At 44.2% G+C, this 26,996-nt stretch overlaps 1 protein-coding gene across 1 annotated transcript; it reads left to right on the top strand.

Annotated features, from left to right (window-relative positions):
• Positions 1–9,878: 9,878 nt before the first annotated feature.
• Positions 9,879–26,748, top strand: nup37 (nucleoporin 37). Its single transcript, XM_034673230.1, is given in 11 exon segments — positions 9,879–10,016; positions 10,637–10,821; positions 10,933–10,945; positions 10,948–11,050; positions 16,021–16,093; positions 16,290–16,384; positions 25,652–25,742; positions 25,849–26,030; positions 26,129–26,179; positions 26,368–26,461; positions 26,552–26,748. Coding segments are annotated over 10 exon segments (972 nt in total). The 5' UTR covers positions 9,879–10,016; positions 10,637–10,665; the 3' UTR covers positions 26,666–26,748.
• The last annotated feature ends 248 nt before the right edge of the window (positions 26,749–26,996 follow it).

The following is a 26,996-nucleotide window of genomic DNA, read 5'->3' as shown; positions in this document are numbered from 1 at the left end:
CCTCCAATAAAGTCTTATCAGTCCTGGTCCGGGTCGTATTTATGCAAGTTCAACGTGAGATCCACGTGAGCTGAAGCTGAACACTAAGCTGTAATAACATGCTGTTCATTGACGGATCACTCTTATGATTCAATAAATACTAGCTCATCAGGCCGTTTTAATGTCAGACAAAAGTAAAATATGTCTCTGAGATTCAGTTTCTAAAGCTTGGTCTATACTTCTGCATCAATCTCGCCGTAGTTCACGTGCCCTACCTACGCAGAGGCCCTGCATGTAGCCTGATTTGCCTGTAGTACCGCCTTAAGCCTGTAGTGGCCGCTGCTGTCATGAGCAATACATCCTTGTGCATCACTCTGCAATACTCCACCCAAACACTAGATGGCGGTGTGATTTCCATGCTAGTCATATTCCCAGTTTCCCTTTCTTCTTGCACAGGGAACTACGAAGACTCGGTGTGAATTATGTTGAAGTTAAAGCTTATAAATGTCTAGCAGCAGCGATCAAACTGCAGTTATTGCGAAGAAAAGAGAGGAGACGGATAGCGGCTCTGAATCGGCGTAGGCATGATACCGGAAATGTTGCAAAAGCAGGAAGTATGAAGCTACCCATGAGACCATCACAGGGTTGCGTCTGCATCGTTTCAACACTTAGTTACGTTTTGGAGGAGTTGCATTCAGGGCTGTGCGTAGGCTTCTGCTAGGAAAAGGGCGGACCCACTGTGCAATGCTACCACGTGGATTTGTTGCAGAACCAGCTTTCAAAGACATAACTACGCAATCAAATCAACGCAGACCACAAGGCCTGGGATTGGTCTGGTTAGCATCGTTTCTAATACTGCATTAATTTCGAGATTGTCCCTCCAGACTTTTGTAAACTTCAAGGACATCAAGAGTCAATTCAGCGAGTAGTCCATCATCTGGGGGTTGAGAAAGTCTGCACCAGGTCTTAAATAATCCATCCAGAGCTGTGAGATATTTAATCCAAACAAAAGTAATGCACCGATCTTTAGCTCCAAACAAATCTGCAGAGGATTTAAATCTTTCAACAAATTTGGTCCCTCTTGGAAACACAAAGAGCGCTCCAGTTTGTCTGCATGAACATTAGTGTCTACCTGAACAGCGTGAGGATGCAGATCCCCTCATCTCCACTGAGGACGGGCTGATCCTCAGACAGCAGGTCGGCTTTATTCTGATCCGGAGAGTCTGAGCTTCTTCATCCAGCAGCGCCAGCACCTTCACCGTGTCCCGACCTCCGTACGCCGTGGCGTGATTGACTGCGTACGCTCTTGGCTGCAGAGGAACAAACACAACAACATTACCTCACAGGACCGTTAGAGACGATGGATTGTGTGAATGTTTGAACAGGAGCCAAAACTGGAGCGCAGAGGTTATACATTACCCTGGCAGGGCTGATCCCCGTCCCGCTGACGTTAGAGTTCTGTTTCTGGATCTGATAGAGCCGGCAGATCCTCTCCTTCAGCTCTAGTGTTGTCTCCTCAGCTGCATAAACCGCGTCTTCGCTGCTGCGTCCCTTCACGAGAGCGGCCCTGATGGCCGTCACCAGCCTGGCTCCACAGACACTGAGAGAGAAAACACAGAGACGTTCAGAAGAGGTGAGGGGACAATGCTTTGTTCTAGAGTCTTCTGCTGCACTCACAGGTTTCATCTGGAGGGTTCAGACATGAGCAACGATTGGAAACTGAAAACTCAGAGAAGCCTTCAGAAGTCTTCACGAGATCTTCTGCAGCTTCACTTTTAATCAACCGGTCTCTGACTTTAAGAGCTCAGACCTGTATTTTACTGAACCCTGAGTCCACAACAGCCCATAACGCAGCCCCACCATCATCATGCCTTTGTTCTTTCATATTGATCCTGCAACGTCGTACTTTTGGTGTTGCAGTCTTGCACAGGCGATATGAAACAGCAAGAGTCTGAGGAACGAGATGAATAAACATCTACTGAAATCCTGCACGCTGTCCAACCTGCAAGAAATACATTTATTAGCAACGTTTCTGTCCCTGACTTCTATGTCAGACAGAGAGGGAGAGAGAGAGTAAGGTAGAGAGGGGTGGTCTAGCTCTGACCCAGCTCTGATGAGAGTGAGCCGGGCTCAGTAACAGAATCATTTGGGAAAACAGATGTTCGGTGAACAAAGGCCCTGAACTCTCCACAGAAGGTGTTTGTCTGAGGAAACAGAGTCCTCCGCTGAGAGCGTACAGGCACTGCTGATGAAAGACGTGTTGGCCGAGTTCACGCTGTCTCATCAGACGTGGAGCGCTCTCATACGTCTGCATGAACCGAGAACCCTCAGAGGAGCAGCGAGAGCCGAGTCCACTACTACACAAACATGAGGATGTGTTGTTACGGCTTGGCTGAGGGGATCTAACGTCGCTAACAGGACTGCAACTCAAGGTGCATTTCGACCAAGAGTTCTGGGGTCTTTTAGCCCCCAGAACTACTTTACCCTGAACTAAAAGGTTCCTGTGCCCCCATTGTTGTCTGACCGTGGGCTGAAGTCCCGGGTAGATTGTGCAAATCAGGCCAGTGACGTATGGAGAAAAAAAAAAAAAAGCACTACACCCACCAGACCAGTAGAGGGCAGTAAAACAAAGAGGAATACCATTCATCACAGATGACACCATAGAAGCAGACAGACAGGCAGTTATCATTATGAGCAACACAACAGTTAGCCTGTTAGCATGAAGAGATTCAGCTGGTGCTGTTTTAGATGGTGCTATATTTCATCACAGATGGATTCACTGAATCAACACGTGAGAGGTAAGCGCGAGTAGCAAAGACGTTTCAACACGGCTTTAAAATCCTTTTGAACTCAAAAAGCTGTGGCAGAGATCGACCAGTGTTCTGGTTTAAACGGCGACCCTGTTAACTAGAGACTCTCAACTGGATGCATCCCTCATAAACGTCTTTAGACGATCATTAAATATCTGATGAGGATATTTTGAAACCTAAATAAAAACCAAACTAGTTTGCATTCCAAGGGACTCCCTCTGTGTTTCAACAGCTGTGTAAACTCCACAAACACTGACACGTTCAGCTGAAGGTCTCCAGTTTACAGGGTCACTTTTAAAACCGGAACACCGGGAGAGACACATTCATGGTGGGTTGAGAGAAGACTGCTGTTACAAGCTGCTAGTGAATCACAGATAGAAAAAACAATGACTGTGAATGGTTTTTGGAAAATTTGAAACAAAAAATTTGCCAAAAAAAAATTTTGACAAAAAGAAAATTTGACAAAAAAAAATTGAATTTTTGAAAAAAAAAAAAAAATTGGACAAAAAAAAATTTGAAATTTTTTGAATTTTTTTTTTTTTGAAAAATAAAACTTGAAAAAAAAAAATTCAAAAAATTTTTTCTTGTCAAATTATGAAAAAAACTTTTATGAAAAAATAAAATTTGACAAGAAAACACTGACACGTTCAGCTGAAGGTCTCCAGTTACAGGGTCACTTTTAAAGCCGGAACACCGGAGAGACACATTCATGGTGGGTGAGAGAAGACTACTGTTACAAGCTGCTAAATCAAGAGAATCACAGCTTCTTCTTTGAAAAGTACACACACATACAAAAAAGATAGAACAAATAAAAAGTAATGAAAGAAAGAGAAATCAAGTGAATCACAGATGTGTGTGATGTTATTGTGGACGGAGGGAGGAATAAAAACATGCGGTTAATCTACCAATCAGACACGTTCAGCATTGCAGGCCCCGCCCCCTGGAAAAGTACTACCCCCAATGCAGGGGCTTTTTAGGGGGGAGATTATCTACCCCTGAACTAAATTAAGACCCTGGTTCCTCCGGTTGAAACGCACGTAGTTCAAGGGTAAAGTCCCTCCTGTTAAAAAACGCCTTTCAGGTCCCTCACCTCACAGCTCGACCCCTCACATGACGGAGCGGCTAAATCATCTCTGATAAGCTCTTTAGTTGTGCTGCCAGGGGCCTCCACATCAAAAATAATCTGTACTGATTTCAGGAGTGATCAAGTTTGATGATAATTCATCAAAGTAAGAGCTCACTCTTTATTCAACAAGAAGAGCTTTGATGAACATGCTTTAGCAATCCATGTTATCATGAGAGGTAGATGGGAGTCATTAGAGGATCTGATAAGAACCTGCAGGGGGACAGGTGGATTCTGATGATCACAGGTGTGATTCAGAGCACAGGTGACTGCCAGGCCCGGCCTGTAATAATCCTCATATTCACAGTAGTAGTTCAGCATCAGTTTTACTCAGAAGAAACGAATCGGCCACACAAGAGAGGAAACCGAGAAGAGTCTCTCAAAGAAGTGAAGCAATTCAAAGAAAATCCCACTCCGTCATAAATCACGCTGCTGACTGTGTTTGACCTCAGACGCTGCCAGAGAGAAACACACACACACACACAACTTTCCTTGGAATCCCTGAATTCCCCTAATCAGCTCAGGATGATTTCTGTGAAGACTCAGACCTTTATGAGCGTTAGACGTCCGCGAAGTAAACAGAGCTTTTAATAGAGGCGCATTGTTGGAAGCTGCTTGTTAGGATTAGCTTCTGCAAAATAGTGATTTAAAAATACACTGACATGGAAAAAACTGCAGAGCTTGAATGACACAGTTAATCTAAACAGATGTGACAGTATTAAGAGAACTAAATCCAATGAAACACATGTTCTCTGTGTGTATGTTTGCTCTGAACAGACTGTGAGTACCATTTTCTTTCAAAAGCCAGAGTGTGTACCTTGGGTCAGGAATCTCCCCCAGTATTTCCTCCAGGTTGTCCACAAACTGGACGAACTCGGACAGGCCTTTGACATGTTTCCTCAGCGGGTCGGACTCAGCTGGAGCGTACCCCTTCCCTCCGAGCTGGATGGCCCTCACGAAAGATGTCACCCCTGCAAAGAGGACGAAGAGAGTGATGCATAAGAGAGGATTTACGACACTTTCATGTCATGATTGTGTTTATCCAGTGATATAAAGTGTGTGTACGTCCCTCCTGAAGCCTATAAGCTCACGCTGAGAGGAGTGTTTCTTACCAAGAAGAAGGAGGTGTTGTTGCTCTGTGCAGCGTGTTTTACGGCGGTGAAAGCCTGACGTCCAAGAGCGCGGCTGGGGACGTCGAGGGTGAGAGCCAGGGCCATGTCATCCTTAGCGTTCACGAGGAGACTCAGGTAGGAGCAGAAAACCCTCCGCACTGCAGCTTTTACCTGGAGAGGAAGAGCGCTCGATAAAACAAACAATATGAAAAGAACACAATGAATGGAAGGGTGACATGGAATAAAAGGTACATGAGAGGAGTTTACAGAGAATATGATGTTCTAAAAAGATGGGTTTTTGAAATTTGTGAGAGAGTCTGAGTTATGGATAATTAGTGGTAAGGAGTTCCAGAGATTAGGGGCTGCACAGCAGAAAGCTCGAGATCCCATGGTGGCTAGGCGAGCACGGGGGACAGTGAGGAGCATGGAGGAAGAGGATCTGAGAGTGTGGGAGGTGTGTATGTTTGAAGGAGATCAGAGAGGTATGGAGGTTGGAGAGCTTTGAACGTGAGAAAGGATCTTGAATTCTATGCTGTATTTGACAGACAGCCAGTGAGTTGTTGTAGGACAGGGGTGATGTGTTTGATGAAAGGGGTTCTGGTTATGCTGAACTCTGGACCAGTTGAAGTTTATGGAGAAGTTGAAGAGGAAGGAGTTGCAATAGTCAATACGGGAGGTGACCAGGGGATTAACGAGAATAGCGGTGTTAGGTGTGAGGGACGGGTGGAGGTGGTTGATATTGCGCAGGTGAAAATACAGACCGGTGACATTATTGATATGGGCTTCGAAGGAGAGGGTACTGTCCAGGATGACACCCAGACTCATGACTTTGGGGGGAGAGGGACTCTGGAGTTGTCGATAGTTAGAGTGAAGCTCTTAGTTTTGGCTAGAGGGATTTGGAACCAATGAGAAGAATCTCTGTTTTAATGATGTACAATCAGAGTTTAAAAAGATTACAACTAAGGTTTTGAAATTACTAAAAGAAACCAGTGCTTTGAGTGAGTTCCATGCAGAATGTGCAGAAAAGCAAAAGCAGATCTTCCAGCAGCTCTGAATTAACTCTAGGAACCTGGAGAGGAAGCCAATTAGTGGATCTTGTTGTTGCTCCAGAATCCAGATAAAGACTGAGGCGTAACAATGAGGAATCTCCTGGAAGCTGAGGTGTCCGAACAGGATCTACATTTTTACACTGCTGATTTTTTGTATTAATAAATAAGTTAGTTTTTGGGGCGTTTTTGCCTTTATTGACAGGAACTGTAGATAGACAGGATATGTGGGGAGTAAAGAGAGGGGAGAAGACATGCAGTGAATGGTCGCGGCCAGGAATCGCCAGCGACCTCTGCGACGAGGGCTATAGCCTCTGTATGTGGGGCGCTGAGACCACAGGCCCTAAAATAAGTGAGTTTTAAAGACACTTTAAGGTGGGATTTGTTGGGGCACTGCTGGCCTAGCGGTCTACGCCCCCACATACAGAGGCTATAGTCCTCGCTGCAAAGGTGCTGGTTCGAGTCCCTTCCCGCAGGTCTTCCCCCTCACTCTACTCCCCACGTTTCCTGCCTTTCTTCAGCTGTCCAATCGAATAAAAGGTAAAAGCCCAAAAATACAACTTAAAAAGCAAAGGTGGGATTTGTTATTTCAGTCAGAGCCAGGTCAGCTGTTTGAGCCTGTTTCTGGTCTTTGTGCTAAGCTAAGCGTCTAACATTCCCCCATCAGAGAGCCAATCAGTGCATTACTAAAATGTCAAACTATCCCTTTAGAGCAGCTTCTGACTCCAGGCCAGCGCAGGTTGTGTTTATAAAACTACCAAAGGGGACAACAGCTTTTTTACAACACCACTAAAAACAGCAGCTGACAGCTCGTATTAAACTCCAGGAGTTACATCACTCTCACCGGTCGTGCAGCGGCGAGCCTCCACTAAAAAACTCATAAATTCACAAGTGACAGAGGAGAGTGGAGGGAGAGAGAGGCTCCGTTACAGAAGCTCTTCTCCAGCCACACATTATGTTGTGTTTTTAAACATGTGCGTGGTAATTGAATTCACATTGCACTCTTAAATCTGAGCGATATGATATAGAGTTCCTGTCAGAGCGAGCAGGATGGAGTCCAGACTGAAATGGAGTGAAGACTGGGGAAGTAAAGGTGTGGATAATTGCCAGGGGGCAGAAAAAGAGTGGTTCATTTTCCTGAGAATAAATATTTGTGAGGGTAGAGGGCAAAGTGGAAAGAGGGGTTTCATGTTGTTTAAATGTAGTCGATTGTATTAAAGCAGGACTGGGCCTACCTGGGAGCTGCAGCACCTGCTCTGACTGGACGGCGTTGACGGGATTGACGAGTCTGGCTTCTCTCGGACCTCCATGGTGCCAGATAAGAAGTCAAACATCTGGATCTTTGTGGTGAGAACATAAAAAAAGTGATTTGGGGAATAAATCTATTGATCTCTGACTCAATCGCCAATCTGATCATCAGTGTACTCACCGGGCTCACAGGCTCATCTGGATCCGAGTCCGCCAGCCTCAGCTGTTTGTACATGCAGAAGATATCAACCAGGTCCACCGTGTTGGAGCGTTTCAGGAAGGATTGGTAAGCCTCCCGGATGAGATCATAGTTCTCCAAGCGTGCAAAGTTGGGGGGTGGCAGGTGAAGTTTGTCTAACAGTAAGTGTTTCCAGGCCATCAGGACATCACTCAGAGCCACTTTGAACTCTCCGCAGCGCTGTCACAGGAAGAGAAACAGTGAAAGCAGCGGCCGTAATTACCGACGGCCTGGAACCAATCAGTCCAAACAGGCAGAGAGGAGACCTTCTCCCACAGTCCAGGAGTGGGCCGTGAGCGGACTCAGCCGGAAACCTGTGGTAATGTCATCAGTTAAATGATGACAGCCAGGCTGATGGTTCAATTGAGTTAGGCCATGATGATGTGGACTGGGCATGTGCAGCTTTGTTTTTGAGCTGCTGGATGATCACAGGAAGAATAACAAATATAAAGAGTTCTCACTTTTTATCTTATCAGTTGGTTTAAATATGAATTTAAGAAAACATCAGCTCCAAATAATCAGCTGAGTATTGATCCCTCTGAGGTTTAGTTCTAAACTCTCTCCTTAAAGGTCACATAACATGATGTTAGCAAGAGCACCAAAAGTGGTTAGTTTATCTTGAATATGCAGTGTTTTTAACTTACTGTTGCTTGTTTCTATTCATTGTGTGCATCTGTTGCTCAGTATCTGTGCTTCATGTGAATTGTATGCCGCTAGTTTAATGATTGTGTACAGCACTGGTAAATGTTGTCCTGTTGTGTTTGCATGGGTCTTCCTTAACATTTCCTTATTCCTGCTTCCTGATTGTCTTGTCCTGTATTTATGTCCGTGGCCACTTTCTTAAAGACTGTCTTCATCTCCTTCTGTAGTTTTTAGCCATTTTTAATCTTATGGTGTTATATGTACTCTAATGTGTTTTCTTTTCTTTTTGTTTGCGTTTTGGTTTCTCCTCTCCCTTTTATTTTCATTTTATTATACTTTATTTTGTTTTTGTTTAATCTTCATCTTTTTATGGAACCTTTCTAGGGACTACATGTAAACTAACCTTTTGTCTAACTCTGGCATATTTTAGAAAAATGTTAATTAATATTCATGGTCCTTTTAAATGAAAAATAAATAAAATAAACAAATAAAATCAAACTTTTTGACATAATGCACCTTTCTAGTGTCAGATATTGGGCCTGTTGTAGATTTCACTCACCAAAACCCACCTATTTAGAATTGCTTTTAACGTATGACTGCTTTTAAATTATTTTATTCATGCTTTTATTATCATGTTGTTTTATATGATGTTTTATCCTTTGTGCAGCGTCTTTGAGTTTTTAGAAAAGTGCTTTATAAATAAAATGTATTATTATTATTTCCCCTTGCCCTTAACCCATTTATACTTTGAGACCATTTTTGTGAATATTAATAAAGTATTTCTTTGAATTTTTGTGTGTTTTGCAACAGAGGCTCTTTGAATTAAGCGATTGAATCATTACCTGCTTATTGACTTCAGCCATGGCCAGCTGCAGCACCATCAACATGCCATTAGCTCCATGGATGATGGTCCTCTCAGAGTCTAAAACCCTGTGGCACTCTCCTGAAAACCTTCAGCATCACCTTTAAATGGTCACTTAAAGCTCCATTTTCACCTGGAACAGTAAGAAAAGGAAATACAGCACTTTAACTTGACATGTGACAAAGATGAAGTTGGGAAAGTAGTCTATTCAAGTGTCTATATGACATGATACCAAATAAATCAAGTTTAAATGCAAGAATTAGAATAAAAACTTAAATGAAGCATTAAAAAAGCAAAATGAAGCCATTTGACTTCTAAAAAACACAAACAAGGTCCGATCACTAAGATTTGTTGACCTTTTGAGACACAATGGCACAAAGCCAACTCATATTTCTCTAAGATTATATTAAAATGTGTCTTTATATTAACTCCAGTAATATGCACAACATAAATACACTTAAATGGATGAATTAAATTACTAACAGTGATAATTGAATGAAGCAAACCTCTGATATTGCAGTAGTTCACCTCCGAGATCACTCGTCACACGACTTACCGCAGCTGTTTTGAAATTTTAAATCACTGATGACGTATACTGCTCCTGACCAATCAGCTGCGGCGAACAATAACGGGAGAGCTCAAGTAAAGGAAGTGTTATTTACTGCATTTTAAGCGAATATTTCCACAACAGGAAACTACGCATGTGTTTTTAGTCTTATTAAAGTTGAAAGCTTGATTTTGTAGTAACAAAACTTGTATGGATCAGATGTTTGATTTAACAATCCGTGAAACCCCCCTTCATATTTCTCCGTAGTGGTACATTCCACGCTGAACCCGGAAGTAGCTTGACAGCACATGAAACGCGCGCATCATTTGACTCATACTGAACTAGGCAGAGTGGATTTTCAAGAAGTAGTGCTTTATTTTGAATCGGAATAAACTCTTAAAACAAAGAGGTAATTATAATGTCATCCATCTGAGCGTGTAGTTGTGAAAGCAGGAAGTGGACACGTTTGTTTGGCTAACTGTTTGCTAGCTTATCTCATGTTCCAGAGCCAGATAGCGGTCACGTTTTAGATCAGTGTCAGGTGAAACTTTCACACTCCTGACCTTACTGTGAACCTGTGAGGATGTGGGGTATATTAAAACATTCAGGACTTAATAACACTCAATTCGGCATCTATATTTAAAGCTATAAGCCTCTGGTTTATACAGGATTATAAATCTAATCCTTAAATCTGCCCTGTTACACATGTACAGTATCACCACTTAGTTAAACATTAATCAAATACATCACTAAACTGTGTGTTTTTATGTGTGCCGAATTAAAGAGTCACTTATATGCTCTTGTAAAAACACCCTTATTGTTCTCTTGTGTCAATGTCTATGTAGATAGATATGCATGTTTTAAAATATCTTAAAATTTGAATTAGGTTGGTTTCACATGACTGTGTATCAAAAATCACTGCTGTAACTGTGATCTTCAGACTTTAGAGAGACATATCTTTTAAAAAGTATTGACAACACTATAAAAGTATGTTTTATGTTATCTGTTTCATGTCCATCTCTTGTTAAGGACACAAATCTTCCCCAGGATACACAATCATGCAGGAGGACTCCAGCCGCAGCCCCACATACTCAGTGCCATGTGAGGACTACGTTCAAGTGGTTGAATTCAGTCCTTTCAGCTCTGGTACTCCTGCCTCTCTGCTGGCCTACGGTGGAAACCAGTATGTGGTAGTCGGCACCGTTCTTTTCCCGGTGAGTGACGCAGCTTCACTCATCCAGATCACTTATATGCAAACCATAGACTGGATGATGATGCAAACACTCTGTATATGCGTTCCTGAAACATGTTCTTGTCACCCACAGGAGGAGGATGGAGATAGAGGGTTGAATTCAACGTCCTTCGAGCTTTCCATCATGAGTTGCGGGTTGATGCTCTTGCGTGGAGTCCAGAGTCAAGGATAGACCGGATACCCACCATCAGGTACGACTGATGTTTTCCAGCACCCTTCATGAGAATTTGCATGTTGCAGGAAACTGTTGTAGTGCCAGTTTGTCTGTCTGTGTCGTGACTTAAGTAAACTTTGTAGCACCTCACTGTGTAACTTGTGAACTGCAATAGAAATGGGAATTTATGCACATACATATTGGCTGCAAATTAGTTCCAGTGGCACAACTTGAGACCTATCATGACTGATGTTAGAGGCTGCTTAGTCCATCCAGTTTCTTCAGTATGAATAGAAAGATAAATAAACAAGAAAGCAGGTTAGTTTTTGTAGTTTATTAGGTTGTTTTTTGCAGCTGCAGACTGGGCACCTTGGGCAATGGACCTGGGGTTCTCAGCTGGTGGGTCAGCTGTATCACTGACTGTTTATAGAACAGACTACGTGCCTTCATGCCGCCCATTATGAGCTTTGAAGCCAAAAGACCGCCTCCACAGGCTCTGATATATTAGACTGGTGCAGCCAAGATATGTGCATAAGCGACCGGGCTGCAGGAATGATGCAGGGCACTTGCACTGGTAGAGTAGGTTAACACACTCCAGCACAAATGGTGGCAGAGAGGTTGGCACCCACCATTAAAACACCTTGGCACACTTTGGTGACATTTTGCAACATAAAAGAAACATTTGCTCATAGTGTGTACACGTATTAAGTGACTATGTGTGTAGGGATCTAAAAAAAGGAATTCTAACGCACTTATTAACACGCTGGGGCGATTCTAGGATCGGATGTTTAGGGGTGCTGAGACGGGCAAGAGACATTTCACTGTTTTCTACATTTTAATGCAATTTCATTCCCACATTTGTGAAAGAAAAGTATCACACTTTTTGGGGAAGTCTGTGACTAGACCATCAAATCTGATAAAGGCTATTTAAATGCTGAGCCACAGAAAAAGAGAGAAACATATGGTAACCCTAATTTCTGAGGAAAGAAAACTCACTTTGATACAGCAGCTCCTCAACATATACATAAACAGTATGTATGTTTCTGGAGTAAACCAGCCCCCTATAGTGAGTACCAAAAATACCAAAAATTGACATTGGAGTGATTTTTCGGACTTTCATTTGAAATGCAATGCACAACATGTAAACACCGTGGTGGAGCTGCCTGTATTTTTGCTGTTAAAATATTAAGTTTCAACCAAGTACTGTGTGTTTTTGAAACGTTTCTAGCTTGTTAAAAAGGACATATAGTAAAATCTCTCAAATTTTATGGGTGCTTGGGGATTCAATTTAGAGGTGCTTCAACACCCCCAACAAATGGGCTAGAAACTCCTATGTCAACACGTATCAAGGAGACTCACATCCTTAGTGTGGAAGGCTTTCTGCTTTACACCTCTGAGCCTTTGATGGAAGTGTTGAACCAACGTTACCTTACTTCCATCCCGTATGGAGAATGCAAAAAGAGGAGGTGCCCAAGGAACTACTCGGTGCCAGACCCCCCCGGCCTGTTGATGGTCATGTCTGGTCCATGTATTTGAAACACACACACACACATCATGCAGTAGATTGAGAAGATAAAGCTGATTGTGCTGCCGTTATTTGGCACTCTCTTTGGGCAATTTCACATCAGCTGCTGTGGATCTGTTCACTACAGACACATTAATGGAGCTTGCAAACTAAAGGTTCTACCATCATATTGTATTATAAAGGACTATGAGTTACAACATTTGCGTCTTTGAAATAATTTTCCTACATTGAGATGTCTTCGGTGGCATCTGTGCAATCTTGTGTCTCTTGATAATAAACTTTGCCAACGTGATGCAGCCGAGGAGCTCTGGAGTCCTGAGTGCAAATCAGCTGCTTTAAAGTGACCTATGGTTGAATATATGCAAAGACAGGCTTATTAACAGCAACATTATTAATGCATGAAGCTGCCAAATTCACACAATGTGTTCCAAAAGGTCAGCACATCGCTTCGATGCCATCCTGTTCAGCTGACAACTCAAAGGCTTCTGTTGTCCCAACTTACTCTGAACACATTCCCCTTTTAAACTTCTGTTTTCATCACTTTTAGAATCTCTAGAAGATGTTTTATGAAAAGAAGGACGTGCACATGAGAGGTTTCATCGTCCAGCTCTGTAACTCTTCACATTGTGGACTAGAGGAGCTGAGAAGCTTTGATTGACATGCTCTCCTCCAGCTCCTCCGTCCGTCTGTTGGATGAGACGTGCTGACACATTTACAGACTCATTAATCAGTGTGAGTAATGACCTTTAATAAAAACAGGCAGTACAGAGGGACGTCTGCAGCTTCAGTCGGACTCTCGTTATGTAAGAGGTCGTCAGACTGAGAGGAGGAAAAAGAGGCCGTACGTCTGACACCTGACATCCACTGTGTGAAAACACAACAGCATGGTGCTTCACAAACACTCCTCCTGTGAGCAGGACAAGAGGAGGTCACAGAGCCTCTCCTCACTGTCACCGTGAAGCTGCCTGAAGCAGAGCCAAGTTGTTTCAGGTCCTCGGACAGGAGGGAAGTCTCCGAGCTGCAGGTTGTTAGAGAGCGAGTTTCCTCCTAATTGGAGAGCTACATGGGAAGGTTCGGCGCTCCCTCCGGAGGTGTTTAAGCTTTCTGTAATTGAAAAGGAAAGGCAGCGATAATTCCCGGCCTTCTGTGGTCGGCTCCGCGGGGCCCTCGAGCCAGCCCCGTGACGTGCGCGCATGTTATTGCGCTGATGACTGCCCACTCAGGTTCCATCCCTCCCTGAGATCTGCACACTGATGGCCTTCCAGGAAAATACAACTTTCTACAGGCTTCACTCCGAGCGGGGGCCACGGAGAGAGAGAGGGAGAGGAGAGAGAAAGAGGGGGAGAAGATGGGAAAAGAGAGAAGGAGAGGGGGGAGGAGGGAGAGAGAGGGAATGGAGAGAGAGAGGGGGGGGGGGGCACGAAGAGAGCGAGAGAGAGGGAGTGGGGAGAGGGGGGAAAAAAGGGGAGAGAGAAGAGAGAGAGAGGGAGAGGAAGAGGGGCGGCACGAAGGAGAGAGAGAGAGAGAGGGGGGAGAGAGAGAGAGAGGGGGGGGTGAAGAGAGAGAGAGAGGGAGGGGGGGGGGAGAGAGAGAGAAGTGGGGGGAGAAGATGGGAGAAAGAGAAGGAGAAGGGGAAGAGAATAAAAAGGGGGGAGAGGGAGAAGTATTGAGAGAGATGAGAGAAAGATGACAGAGAGAGAGAGAGAGAGAGGAAGGAGGGGAGAGAGATGAAGAGAAAGAGAGGGGGAGGGAGAGGGGGGAAGGAGGGGGAGAAAGAGGAGAGAGAGAGGGAGAAGATGGGAGAAAGAGACAGGAAGGGGGGATGAGGAGAAAGAGGGGGAGGGAGATGAAGAGCAAGAGGGAGAGAGATAGAGAGGTAGGAGGGGGAGAGAGATGAGAAAGAGAGGGGGAGGCAGATGAAGAGAAAGAGGAAGGGAGGGAGAGAGGGGGAGAAAGAGAGAAAGAGAAGGGGGTATGAGAGAGAAGGGGGGACAGACAGGGGGAGAAGAGGGGAGAAGAGAGACAGGAAGAGAATGGATGAAAAAGTGGGGTAGAGAGAAAGGGATGAGGTTGAGAGAGAGGGAGAAAGGGAGGAAGGGGAAGGGAGAAAGAGGGGAGAGAGAGGGGAGAAGGTGAAGTATAGAGAAGAAAGAGGAGATGAGAGAGATAGGGAGAGGAAGAGGGGGAGAGGGCAAGCAGAGAGATGAGGAAGAAAGGGAGGAGAAGAAAAACAAGGGAAGTGAGAAGAGGAGATAAAAGAAGAGGAATACAGGGAAGGAAAGCAGGGGAGAAAGGAAGGAAAAGCGAGGGAAAGAACTGATAGGAGAGAAAAGTAGAGAGGATGAGATGGAGAGGGAAGGTAGATAGGGAGCAGAGAGGAAAGAAAATAAAAGGAGGAGATGGAAGGAAAAGAGAGGAGAAAGTAAGAAGGAAAAGTAGAAGGAGAAAGAGAGGAAAGAAAGTGAAGTAGAGGAGAAAAGAGAGGGGAGAGATATGAGTAGAGGAGAGGAAAGGAGAGAGGAGAAAAGATGGAAATAGAGAAGAGGAGAGTAAAGAGGGCTTGAGATGTAGTACAGTCTCAGCATCACAGACCACTTTAGTCTGTAATCAGAAGATCTGCAGTTTACTGACTTTATGAAGAGTCCCTGAACACAGCATCTGACTACCTGCATAAACACATTTAACTTTTCTGTTTGAAGAATTCAAATATTAAAAACCACTCTGGACATCACATGCAAAACTAAAAACTGGACTCAAATGAAGATGCTCAGAAGTCCTCCGGTTATTATTCTTCATGTTGATCTCACAGAATAAAGGATTGACTCTTCTTCTCTTGTTAAATGAAGGAGCTCTGTCAGAAGCTTTCTTTGCCTCAGAGTCAAAAAGAGTCCCAGTGTGTTCTCTGCTTTAATCCAAAGCACAGCTCTAATTTGTGGCGTTGGAGCCGCTCTCCTAATATAATCTAATCTACTCTAACAGTAATACCCTGCAGCACGTTACGGCTGTTTGTAGTGACATCATGCCAAATCCATCTGTGCCTGCGAACGTGTGAAGCGCTGTCTGTTTATCCTGCTCATACTGTGTTCCTGTGTTTTTCTTGTCATAAGTGAGGTAGAGTAATTGTGTGAATAATTGCGGGCACTGTGTGTACCGCGACTGATTAGAGGGAAAGTCCTCTCTGTGCAGGTTTTCCCTCCGGAGCCACGGGTGAATGGCGTGAGGACTCTTGTTTTTCTCCCTGTTTATCTTACGTGCAATTAGAATCTCCCTGGCAGCGCTTCCACTGATCGCCGTCCAACTTTCTACCACACACACCGGCGCTCTCAGGCGGAGGTGTCAGTCTCGGCGGCCGCAGGCGTGTGTGCAGAGAGAGATGTCGTCTGTCATTGTGTCTGTAAAGTCTGACTCTGTTTTGATGTTCTCTCCTTTGTTTGTTTTCACATCCTCCCTTTTTCTTTTCCCTCTCCCTCTCCCCTCTGCAGATTCTGCACCGCTGCAGCTGACAGAAAGCTACGCCTGCTGACTTCTGATCTGCAGGATCGGCATGAAGTCAAGGTAGAGGAACATCTGGAGCACATCGGGCCTGAGCTCTGAGCTCTGAGCATGTCAGACTTTCTTTACTTAGCGCTGACATTCAGTACTTAGTGAGACAGGAAGTGTTTCACAGAAGATTCCTAGAAGATGCTCATTTAAAAGTCTTCCTCACGTGTTTGCTGTTTTTGTTTACATGTTGTTGTTTACTGCTGCCTAGGTGATGGAAGGCCACACCAGCTACATTAACCATTTGGTGTTCGAGCCCACGGAGGGGAAGCAAATTGCATCCGTCAGCGATGACCACACTTGCAGGTCCAAACCGTATTTGTTTCCATGTGTCTGTGTGCGTATGTGTGCATATGTGTGTGTGTGTTTTCCCAGCTTCTGATTTTCAGTCCTGTTCTCTGTTAATGGTGCAGAAAGTCCTGACCGTGTTTCCACAGTGAAACACGATGCTTAGCACAACACGCTCCGGTGTGACTCTGCGTAAGCACAGAGCTGCTTTGTAGCTTTTCTAGCTAATTGGTAAAATGTGGAAACTCAATTAGCTGCAGAAAGACTTTTCCGCTCTGAGGGGGGATGTTCAACAGGGTCCCCAAATTATTCTTTTCAATTAGTGCTGAGGAGGGAAAAAGTGTGTCAGGAGCCGGGGTCACAGCTCGGACAACCCCCTTTACACCAGAAGGCTGGATCTCCTACAACATGCACAGGGTCCAAGTATTTCCTGTTTAATGAACAAAAGATAAGCTGCAGGTTGTTACTGATTCCACTGCAACAAAAGGTGCTTTTCAACAGCAGGAACTTTCCCAAAGAACTAGGGACTTTATGAGGAACTGTGCATTTTGAGGTGCACGAGTTCCGGGGTCTTTTAGTCCCTCGAACTACTTTTCCTTGAACTAAAAGGTTCCTGTGCCCCCATTGTTGTCTGCATTTCAACCGCGGGCTGAAGTCCCGGGTACATTGTGCAAATCAGGCCAGTGACATATGGAGGAAAAATGGACCAGTAGAGGGCAGTAAAACAAAGAGGAATGCCATTCATCACAGATGACACCATAGGAGCAGACGGACAGGCAGGTATCATTATGAGCAACACAACAGTTAGCCTGTTAGCATGAAGAGACTCAGCTGGTCTGTTTTAGATGGTGCTATATTTCATCACAGATGGATTCACTGAATCAACACGTGAGAGGAGATAAGCGCGAGTAACAAAGACGTTTCAACACGGCTTTAAAATCCTTTGAACTCAAAAAGCCGTGGCAGAGATCGGCCGGTGTTTTGGTTTAAACACTGACCCTGTTAACTGGAGACTCTCAGCCGGATGCAACTCTTCAACACCCCCCCCCCCCCCCCCCCCCCCCCCCCCCCCCCCCCGTCCTGTTTTAGGGTCAGATTCTGGATTGTATGTGTAGTGTAGTGTTGCAGGTTCTTCTGGAGCGCTCGCCATATTTGTTTTTGGTGTTTTTTTGCCTCTGCATCTGCCTCAGACAACATTCAGGCAGCTTACAGTGCAGGATCTCATCATCATAGCATCCCCGTCCACTCAGATTACTGCAAGGATGATGAGGCTAGAAACTGAGAGGCTGCAGATCTTCCACAGAGGCGGAATTTGTGATGTTTTCCGCTACTGAATCAAACACTAGCTTAAAAGACAATTTAGGCATGTTGTTAAGAGCTGAAATTGCAGACTCAACCTAAGTATCAGTCACCCTAAACATGGGCAAAGAGTTGAGGCTGTGGTGGGCCTTTGACCCCCTCGCACACAGTTACAACATGCCCACCAATCAATCAATTAAACTACCTTATTTGTCTATGCAACAAATTCTGAGGAAGACAAAGAGCAGGCTGTTAACCATCAGATTAAAGAACATGTAGACTCTTAATTTACACAGTTCTAATCTGGTTTATGATCCAGTCTAGTCTCTCTGTCTTCCTTGTTTCTCTTAGACTTGACAGCTGCTTTACTTGTCATTATAAAACACTTTGACGGATCCGTCTCGATGATCCTCTTGTCCGGCTCGGAGCCTCGTCTCGCCACATCAGGCCAAACTAGTCTCCCCCTCTCTCACCCGTCCACTCTCCTCTTCCCCTTCCTCCGCTGACCGGCCAGAGAAAACAGCAGTGTACTCCATCTGCTGAAAGATTTAAATTCTGTCATGTTGAGAAAATATGGGACGCGGGAGGAAGACAGAGGCGGAACAAGGGATAGATCAAGTTAACGGGAGAGGACCTTCCAGTCAGCCCACACAAACCGAGCCTCGATGTGAGAGGAGGAAAGTGAGGGAGGGAGGTGTACGCCTGCATGCATGCTCTCATGACCTCTCCATCACTCTGTTAGGCTTGGCAGCGGCTCCTCTACTATAAGTTTGCTTAGCTTTGTCATCACTGTCCCCTGCAGTTGTGGGAACTCGGCTGAAGCCAACGTGCAACCTGATGCTGCAGCATCGAGGTGGGGAGCCAGACTCCACGCCCTTAGGGGAGTTTACATTGGTTTTTATGTAGACTAAATCAGCTCAGTATCAGTATAGAAGGAGAGGGGAGAGAGTCTGTGGGGAAATCTGCCATCTACAGATCACAAGGCCACACTGCAGGATGCTGAAGGGATTTGGGGTTGACTGAGTTCATAGATGAACTCGGGACAGCACACCTGCTGCTGCTGCTGCTGCTGCTGCTGCTGCTGCTGCTGCATCATGTATATGGTTTACAGCATTTTGTCCTGTTCCCGACTATAATCTGTTTGCATTTCCCCAATCCCTTATGTTCTGTAAGGGAGACGATTTAAAACGGCTCCACAGCTCGGACATGTTCCCACCAAATCCTGTATTTCGGTTCTATTTTAGCTCCGTTCAATCAGATCTTGTTCCCTTTCTTTAACAGCAACCGTCATCGAAATACGCTTTTAAAGATAGATTACAGTCTGGATGTTATTCAATTCTGTGAGTCGTAGAGAGAGGGATATTGTTACAGTCATTTTGATGTTATAACACTGTTTACTATTTTTGTATTTAGGCGAAAGCTAGTATTTTTCTTAGTTTAGCCGTTAGCAATGAATTTTGACATTTAGCATCATATATTTCAGTCATTATTTGTTGCTAGTTTGGCTAGCTTCATCAATTATTTAGCTAACATTTTACATTTCAAATGACAGCTATAACTTAACAAACCTTATAATTTTAAATACAAGCCAGTGATAGCTAGCTTTGTTTATTTCAGCTACTATCCATTACTTTGTGCCAATGTAATATGTCTCATGCATTAACTATTCTATTACTTAGCCATCACTTTAGCTAACATTTTCTCTTGCTTAAGCCTATTTAGAGCCTATTAAGGCCTTTTTCCAAATATCCAATCCAGCTTTATTTGTTTAGTATCTTTCATGCGTAGAAGTTGCAGCTCAAAGTGTTTCACAAAGAACAAACAGAGAAGTTACAGTGATCAATAAATGTAAGAGACCAAGGCTAAAGAGAGACAGTGATAACATGGTAAATGAAAAATGAATAAAATCAAGACAGTAAAAAAGGATTAAAATAAATAAAAAATGAAGGAATAAACTAAAATCAATGGAGAGTACAAATCTTAATAAAAATAATACCTGGAAAAAATTAATGCTTAAAATTGGAGGAATAAACTTAGATAAGTGAAAAGTAAAAATAATAAATAATCATAATACAGCCTGCCAAAAATAAATAAGTAAATAAAAATTAAGTAATACATTAAAATATGTGAAAAGTACAGTAAATGCCAAAAATGAATACATAAATGATAATACAATTTAATAAAAAATATTATCCAAACATGTAGCTCCAATTATTATTATTTTAAATAGTAACAGGCTAAAAGTTGCCAGTTAACAGGGTCACTTTTAAAGCTGTAACACCGTAAAGCACTGTACTTAAACATTGTATCGTTAGCTAGCTAACGTGACGTAAAATAGACTCCAACATAAACATTAGCACTTTGAAAGTAGTCACCTGTAAAATAATAGATTTCCCTTTTCTTGTTGTATCTTTAATTTTTTATTTAGAACTATTAACGTAATTGGCGGAATGCTAATGCTAGCTGTGCTTTGATGTTAGCTAGCAGGCGGTCACTTGTGTTTTTAGCTTAAAATATGGCCCGAGATCTCTCCTGACTTTCATATACATTGTTTTAGTGGCTGTTTATCAATCAGGAAGACCTTAGTTTTTCAGAATATTGAGGTTTACACAACTTCTGACCTTAAACGATGTGTTGATAGGATTGAGAGAAAGTACAACTGGGTAGCTAGTAAGCAAAACTGAGGAAGAAGTAATGCAGTATGACATGGTAGCAATGTTTGAGCTTCCAACCATGAGCGTGACATCACAGGAAGATGGCAGCCAAGCTCTGAGCAAACTTTACCCTTTAAACACCAATGTTGCTAATCTAACTTATTCCTCAGTTTTGTTTATTTGCTAACCGGTTTTATTGTACCAGTGCTTGGTATTGAAAGATTAGCATCACAACAACATGGTCGACCGTACTCTAACCCACAGCAGCTCTAGAACCTGGTTAGTCTGACAGGTAAAGATCATTAAAACAAGGAAACAAGAGATCCGATGTGAGTGAAAGAGATGCTTGTGTAGTAATCGTGCACCTTCACTAAGGTAAACCTCTGAGGCCCTGTGACGGGGTTATGTTGTTTGTCTCTTCCAGTTCTTTCCCTGCAGAGAGTCACCTTGGATTATTTACTCTGCTCTCTACAATAAATCACACCACACAGCTAACGGCATTTCCCGTTTCCTCCACGTATTGGAAACACTGACGACCCGTAAGGCCCCGGTCAGGCTGTTATCCCACTTAGATAGCACAACAATACGTGACTTCAGATGTCCTTTTCAACTCTGTTTTTGATGGAAGCAAAGTGTTATTGGTTGATTTAGTGTTGTGCAATTACACCGTGTTTTATCAGAGGCGGTCATGCGTGTTTTCAGGTCTCACGTCTTTCACCTCGTTTGGCGGAGGTTGTGTTTTTTTGGGGAGCCGGTGCTCAGCGTTTGAAGGGCAGAGTGGTTGACCACAGTTTGGCTGTTGGTGGTGTAGCGTGCAATTGAGCGCTGCTCGGTCTGAGAGAATAGGGTTTAGCCGTTGTTTTCCTGGTGTGGTCTGGGGGTTTTCTGTTTCTCCTTTCCTCTCTCAGCCTCGATCATGCTCCACGGCGGAGGCTCTGGACTGAGTCTGCAGGAGTTCGACTCGGCTGCATCCTGCTGCAGGGGAGATGAGGCAGGGAAAGTGGAGTGTTTACCGAGGTCACCATCTGAGACGGGGCATATCCTCCCTGACAATCCCTCCAACAACACACTCCACTCTTACATGCTCTCTGTAGGTGCTTTAGAAGATGATGTCTTCTGCATGACCTCATCAGTCAGCGCCTTCCCATGCTTCACAAGCATTAGTCTGAAATTCCCAGAAACACTTGCAGCCACCCCTGTGCCCCCTTCCCCACCCTCTCGTCTAGTTCAGATGTGGTAAACCAAAGATCCAGGTCTCAGGACCCACAGTTCTCTCCATCCCCACTGATCCATTACACTGCCATTACTGCGGTGTTCCTCTGCTGCGTTTGCTATCATAGGTCTCCTCTCGCTTCAGAATCTACTATTATTTGGATGAAGATCGGTCATAATCCTCGGACGGGCTTTGATTCGCGGTCGGCGTTCGGTTCCCTTCTGTTTTCATTTGGACAAAGTAGGAAGCCGTTCAACTTTTCTGCTCTTCCTCAGTTGACGTGCTTCCTGCTGCCCTCGCTGTACGCCGCAGAAAATGAATGGCAGCGGGCCGCCCACAGCGAAACATTTGTTGTAATGTGAGTGGAGCGTAACACAGATTCAGGCCGCGGTGATGAACCCCCCCCTCCCCTCCCCTCCTCCTCCTCCTCCTCCTCCTCCTCCTCTCTGCCCCTGCTATCGTTGCTCGGTGTAACGTCAGGCCGGCGTTTTCACTGAGAGAGGAGTCCAACATTCATCTGCCTGATCTGAGAAAAAAGACCCTTTCCCTGGAAAAGCAGGGAGACTCTGGTCATCACTTACGCACGACCAGGAGCTGAAGAAATCTGGTGCAGAAAGAAGTTGGATAAAGACTCGTCTTCAATCAGTGCATGAAGCCTCGTGCATCTTGCATGAAGCAAGCAAAAGTTAAGCTTGAATTATTCAAAGTGAAAGCATCAGGAGAAGAAACAATAACACTGTTTTATGAGGAGATTTTTTGCACACAGTGTTCAGTAAGTTACTGCCTTTACATCTGCTGGAGTCGAGGCTGCTCTCCTGTAACGTCCTACGAAGAGAAACCTCAGCAAGATGAACTCCTTCAGATGTTATGTAAGCTTCAGAAACTGATGCTATTTTAGGAGCTTTTGCTGAAGCCTCATCTTTGGTGTTAATTAAAGCGGGTGCATCTTATCCTGGATTTTTAGGACAAGCGTGGTTCACATATAAAGTACAGTCAGTTCATTACGTGACCAATGAGAGCTGATTTAAAGCCCTCACGACACTCTGAGGAGCAGGGAGGCTCCGTATGAGACAAATGTCAGAAGACAAACTTCACTCCACTGTTACTCAACATGCAACACACAAACAGGGTCATGTGGACATCCAGATGGCTCCTCTCCAGCTACCAGCTCAGTGTTCATACTTTGGTCCACTGGGACTTCATCCAGTGACCCTCTGGTCCCCAAGCTAAGTCCCTGCAGACTGACTGAGCTACAGCCGCCCACATACAGCTCAAACAAATACTCACTTTGACTCTCAGTGTCCTTCCACCTGCTGTTCTTCATGATTTAAAAATACCTGTCTGAACATCTTGTTCCAGAAATAAGTCGGCGCCAATCCATCTGAAGTTAGCTGATAGCTTGTTGGAGCTTTAGTTGATCAAGATTAGAAAACTGTGAAACATAGTAGGGTAAAGGGCCACAGGTCTGGAACGGACCTGGGTCACCAGCTCTGAGGGCTAAAGTACGATGGAGTACTAACTTTGAGTCTATGTTACTTTGAAGGGACAGATCATAAGAGCAGTCTACAGCCGCCTCTCTAATCTTGTGAGATTATACTTAAGTATAGGTTTCACAACTCTACTTGATACCCGATCTTTTCGTGCATCAACACCACAGAATCAGGACTCTGGATCGAAAGCTGTCTGATTAAAGATGCATGCTTCTGCAACCATTGTCTTATTCTTTTATGACAAGCTCCTTCTTACATATCTGTTGTCACTGACATGTTGAGTGTTGTGACTGTTAGTGTTTGTCTGTTTGTTAGTGTTGTTTATTTGACTAGCTAGTAGGCTGCAAACTAGATCGCCCCTCTAGGATCGATAAAGTTCTCTGAATCTGAATCTGTTTGCCCTCAGCTGTTGAGTCTAACTTCAAAAGATGATCCACGTTCTTCATTTTTGTGTGGACAGCTGACTTCTCCTCTGATATCAGCCTGCAGATAGATTAACCACAGCCTGTAATTACCACCTCTTTATTGTCCTAAGATTAAGACTTTATTCTCATATATTTTGGACTCTAATCTCGTAAATGTACCTCTTCTTTTCCTTGCAGTATTAAAACTTAGCTACTGTTTTTTGGGAGTTATATTTTTGGGCTTTTTCGCCTTTATTGTTAGGACAGTTGAGGAGAGACAGGAAATGTGGGAGTAGAGAGAGGGGGAGGACATGCAGCGAATGGTCAACCGGCCGGGAGTTGAACCGGCGACCTCAGCAACGAGGACTAAAGCCTCTGTACGTGGGGCACTTAGATCACTAGGCCACCAGCACCCCAGTATTACAACTTAAATGTCATAAACGTGCAACTTTATTCCAGGATTCGTACATTTCGTTTCTTCCTTAAAGGTCACGTTATGCAAAATGGACTTTTTAATGGTTCTCTACCTGAAATATGTGTCCCTGTCTACAAACCCCCCGAGAATGAAAAGAATCCATTCTGCCCCTGTTCTGATTTCTCCACCTTTCTGTAAATGTGTGTGAAACGAGCCGTTTCAGACTTCCATGTTTTTGTTACGTAACAACAATATCCGGTCTGTCACGGAGTCAGAGCTCAGAGCTTGTTCAGCCCATAGACTGTATAAAATAATACTGAATCCCTCCTCCGTTTTTCATTCCCTGCACACATGTGTGCTAACAAGGAAGATTTGAAGATCTAGTGGATGATTTTTATTTATCATAGATAAGTGCTAGCGCTAGTTAGCATAGCCACATAGCTACATGTTCATAGCTGTAGCTGTAGCTGTGTACCAAGACACACGTCGACATACTGACAAATAAAACAACAAGAAACACTAAATCTGTGACCAATCCTTCAGAAAGGTCCTGCTGCAGGCGCCTCTCCGTCAGGATCAGATTCTGGATCAGATTCAGAGGGTTGAAGTAACGTGATCTCTGAGCAGCCATGTATATTCAGCCAACATGTAAACATTAGATCAACGTGCTGGACAGCCGAGGCCACACCCACTTCCTGAGGGGGCGTGGTCAGAGAGAAAACAGACTGTTCTGAGGAGGACTGAAGAAGAGGGCTTTTCAGGCAGACCAAAATCTGATTTCAAAGTGTTTTTTTGAGCATAAACTTTAAAGACATGTTTTGGGGACCTCTTAGACCAATATATATTGATGAAAAAAGTGTGATATGTCACCTTTAATGTCGCCCTAATCCTCCGTTTACTACAGCCTTAGTAGATGAGGCACTTAGTTTAACACCTGAGCTAAACCTGGAGGTCATTTTTGTAGACTTTTAAAGACCGCTAAAAGGTTCCTCTTGAAGTGAACTTGACCTTTCGTGAAGTGGAATCTTCAACAAGGATCTACCCCACTATTACTATTCTTCAAAATAAAGGCACTTCCTGTCAACATCGGAACTATAACACAAATCTAACCTTAGTGGGTTTTTTTCACATTAATTGTTGTAAACTGTGTTTAACACAAGCGGCAACCTCCGGTCTAAAAATATGAAGCCCATGCGGAAGTGTTGTAAACTGCAGTTCATCGAGTGTCCACTTGAGGCTGACTGCAGAAACACAGGAAACCACATACACACCCATTCAAAGAAGACGATCTTTACAGCAGAAATAAACATGTTTACAGCCTGGTTCAAAAAACGGCTTAGGGCTACGTAACTACTTTCTCTATCGGCAGAAGATATTAAGATTACGAGTTTTTGCCCAAATAAGGACACGACTGACTTGACTGACAGGCGGGAACACATAGCTGTTGGCTAGGAGGCTCAAATCCCGCCTCATGCATCACACCAAATTTGGTTGAGTTCAGCATTTCCAATATGGCCGCCGCCGCCGATTGGCTTCAAAACAGCGCTCAGGAACAGATGGGTGACATCACATAGACTACATCCATATTTTATACAGTCTATGGTTTAACACTTCTTCATTAGTCATTAAACTAACATGTAATCACAGTATTTGTTACCTCTCTAATACAACCTCCACAACATGAACTGATCAAACTTGATCTGTGTTTTTTATATTAAAACACTAAAGTCAGATCAGTTCAGACTTTGTATTTGTCTCATCGATTCCTCAGTTATTGGTTTTCATTTTACTGCTGGTTTTATCTCTTCAGGGTTTGGGACCTGGATGGAAATGAAAGCACCACTCTCAGACTTCGCTCTCCTGGCATCAGTGTGTGCTGGCACTCAGAGGAAGCCTTCAAAGTATGAAGGATTAGTTTCAGATAAACACTCTTTACTCTGAGGTCAAACTGATTGTGTTATCCCAGAGTTACTAAGACTTAAAAACCGACTCGTTCCTCCTCTTCAGTTAATGGTGGCAGAAAAGAGGGGAACGATCCGCTTCTACGACCTGGTGACCCAGCAGGCCATCCTGTCTCTGGACTGCGGTCAGTCTCCGCTCATGTCGGCCGACTGGTGCCTCACGAACACGATCAAAGTCGGCGCTGTGGCGGGGAACGACTGGCTCATCTGGGACATAACTCGCTCCAGGTGATTAATGAACTGCTGGTGCTGGATGATTTACTGACTGGGGGAGATGGCGCAGGACGAGGACGAGATGTGCTCAAGTGTTGTCTTTATTTTTGCAGTTACCCTCAAGAGAAGAGACCGGCGCACATCGACAAAGCACGGTTATTCAAGTGAGTGGATCTACTCATCATTTTAAGACTTTTGCATTTCCCTAAGCGCCAGAAACTCACCATTCCTTGGCCTCAAATGTGCAAGAGCTGAGTCAAAGTGAATTCAAACATCTTCATATGTTTCTATAGATTTCAAGCTGTTTTTAATATACAAAGCCGGTTAATTCGATCTGTCTTCTTCCTCTAAGGTGGTCCCGAGCCAACGAAAACCTCTTCGCCACCACCGGGTGTCCAGGAAAGATCAGCAGTCAGTTATTCCTCCACCATCTTGGCCACCCACAGGTCAGTGAGATGCCTTTCACAGCCCAGATCGGTATCTTTTTAATGTTCTCAGCAGCTCCAGTTTTATTTCACACACTGCTGTCGTTCCAGCCGGTGACGATCGGATCCGCCGCGGTGGGATCGGGCCTCAGCTGGCACCGGACGCTCCCGCTCTGTGTGATCGGAGGTGACAGGAAACTCTGCTTCTGGATGACTGAAATGTAAACATCTGCACTGCACTTGTTCTAGCGGATGACTAGATCGTGTTTCTATTCTCCTAAATGTCCAATAAAGTATTTTTCTGAGTATGTGCTGAGTTTGTTTGATATTGATGGAAGCTGGCAGCGAGCTTGCACTTTGTTCTCTTCCACTTCTGACGGGCCCATCAGGTCAGCTACAGATTAACAGCGTGCTGGTCCGCTCTCTGCAATGTTGTTCTTTTCCCTTAAGCGTAAGTTACATCAGCTGTCTGTTATGTCCTGCCAAGAAATCTGCAGTTCAAAGAAACGCATCGCCGACTCGGTGCCAACTCTCCGCCTTCACCAGCCAACACGAT

This window comes from Notolabrus celidotus, chromosome 21, assembly GCF_009762535.1.
Source record: "Notolabrus celidotus isolate fNotCel1 chromosome 21, fNotCel1.pri, whole genome shotgun sequence".
Classification (NCBI taxonomy): Eukaryota; Metazoa; Chordata; class Actinopteri; order Labriformes; family Labridae; genus Notolabrus; species Notolabrus celidotus.
This window is presented reverse-complemented; position numbering and strand designations above follow the sequence as displayed.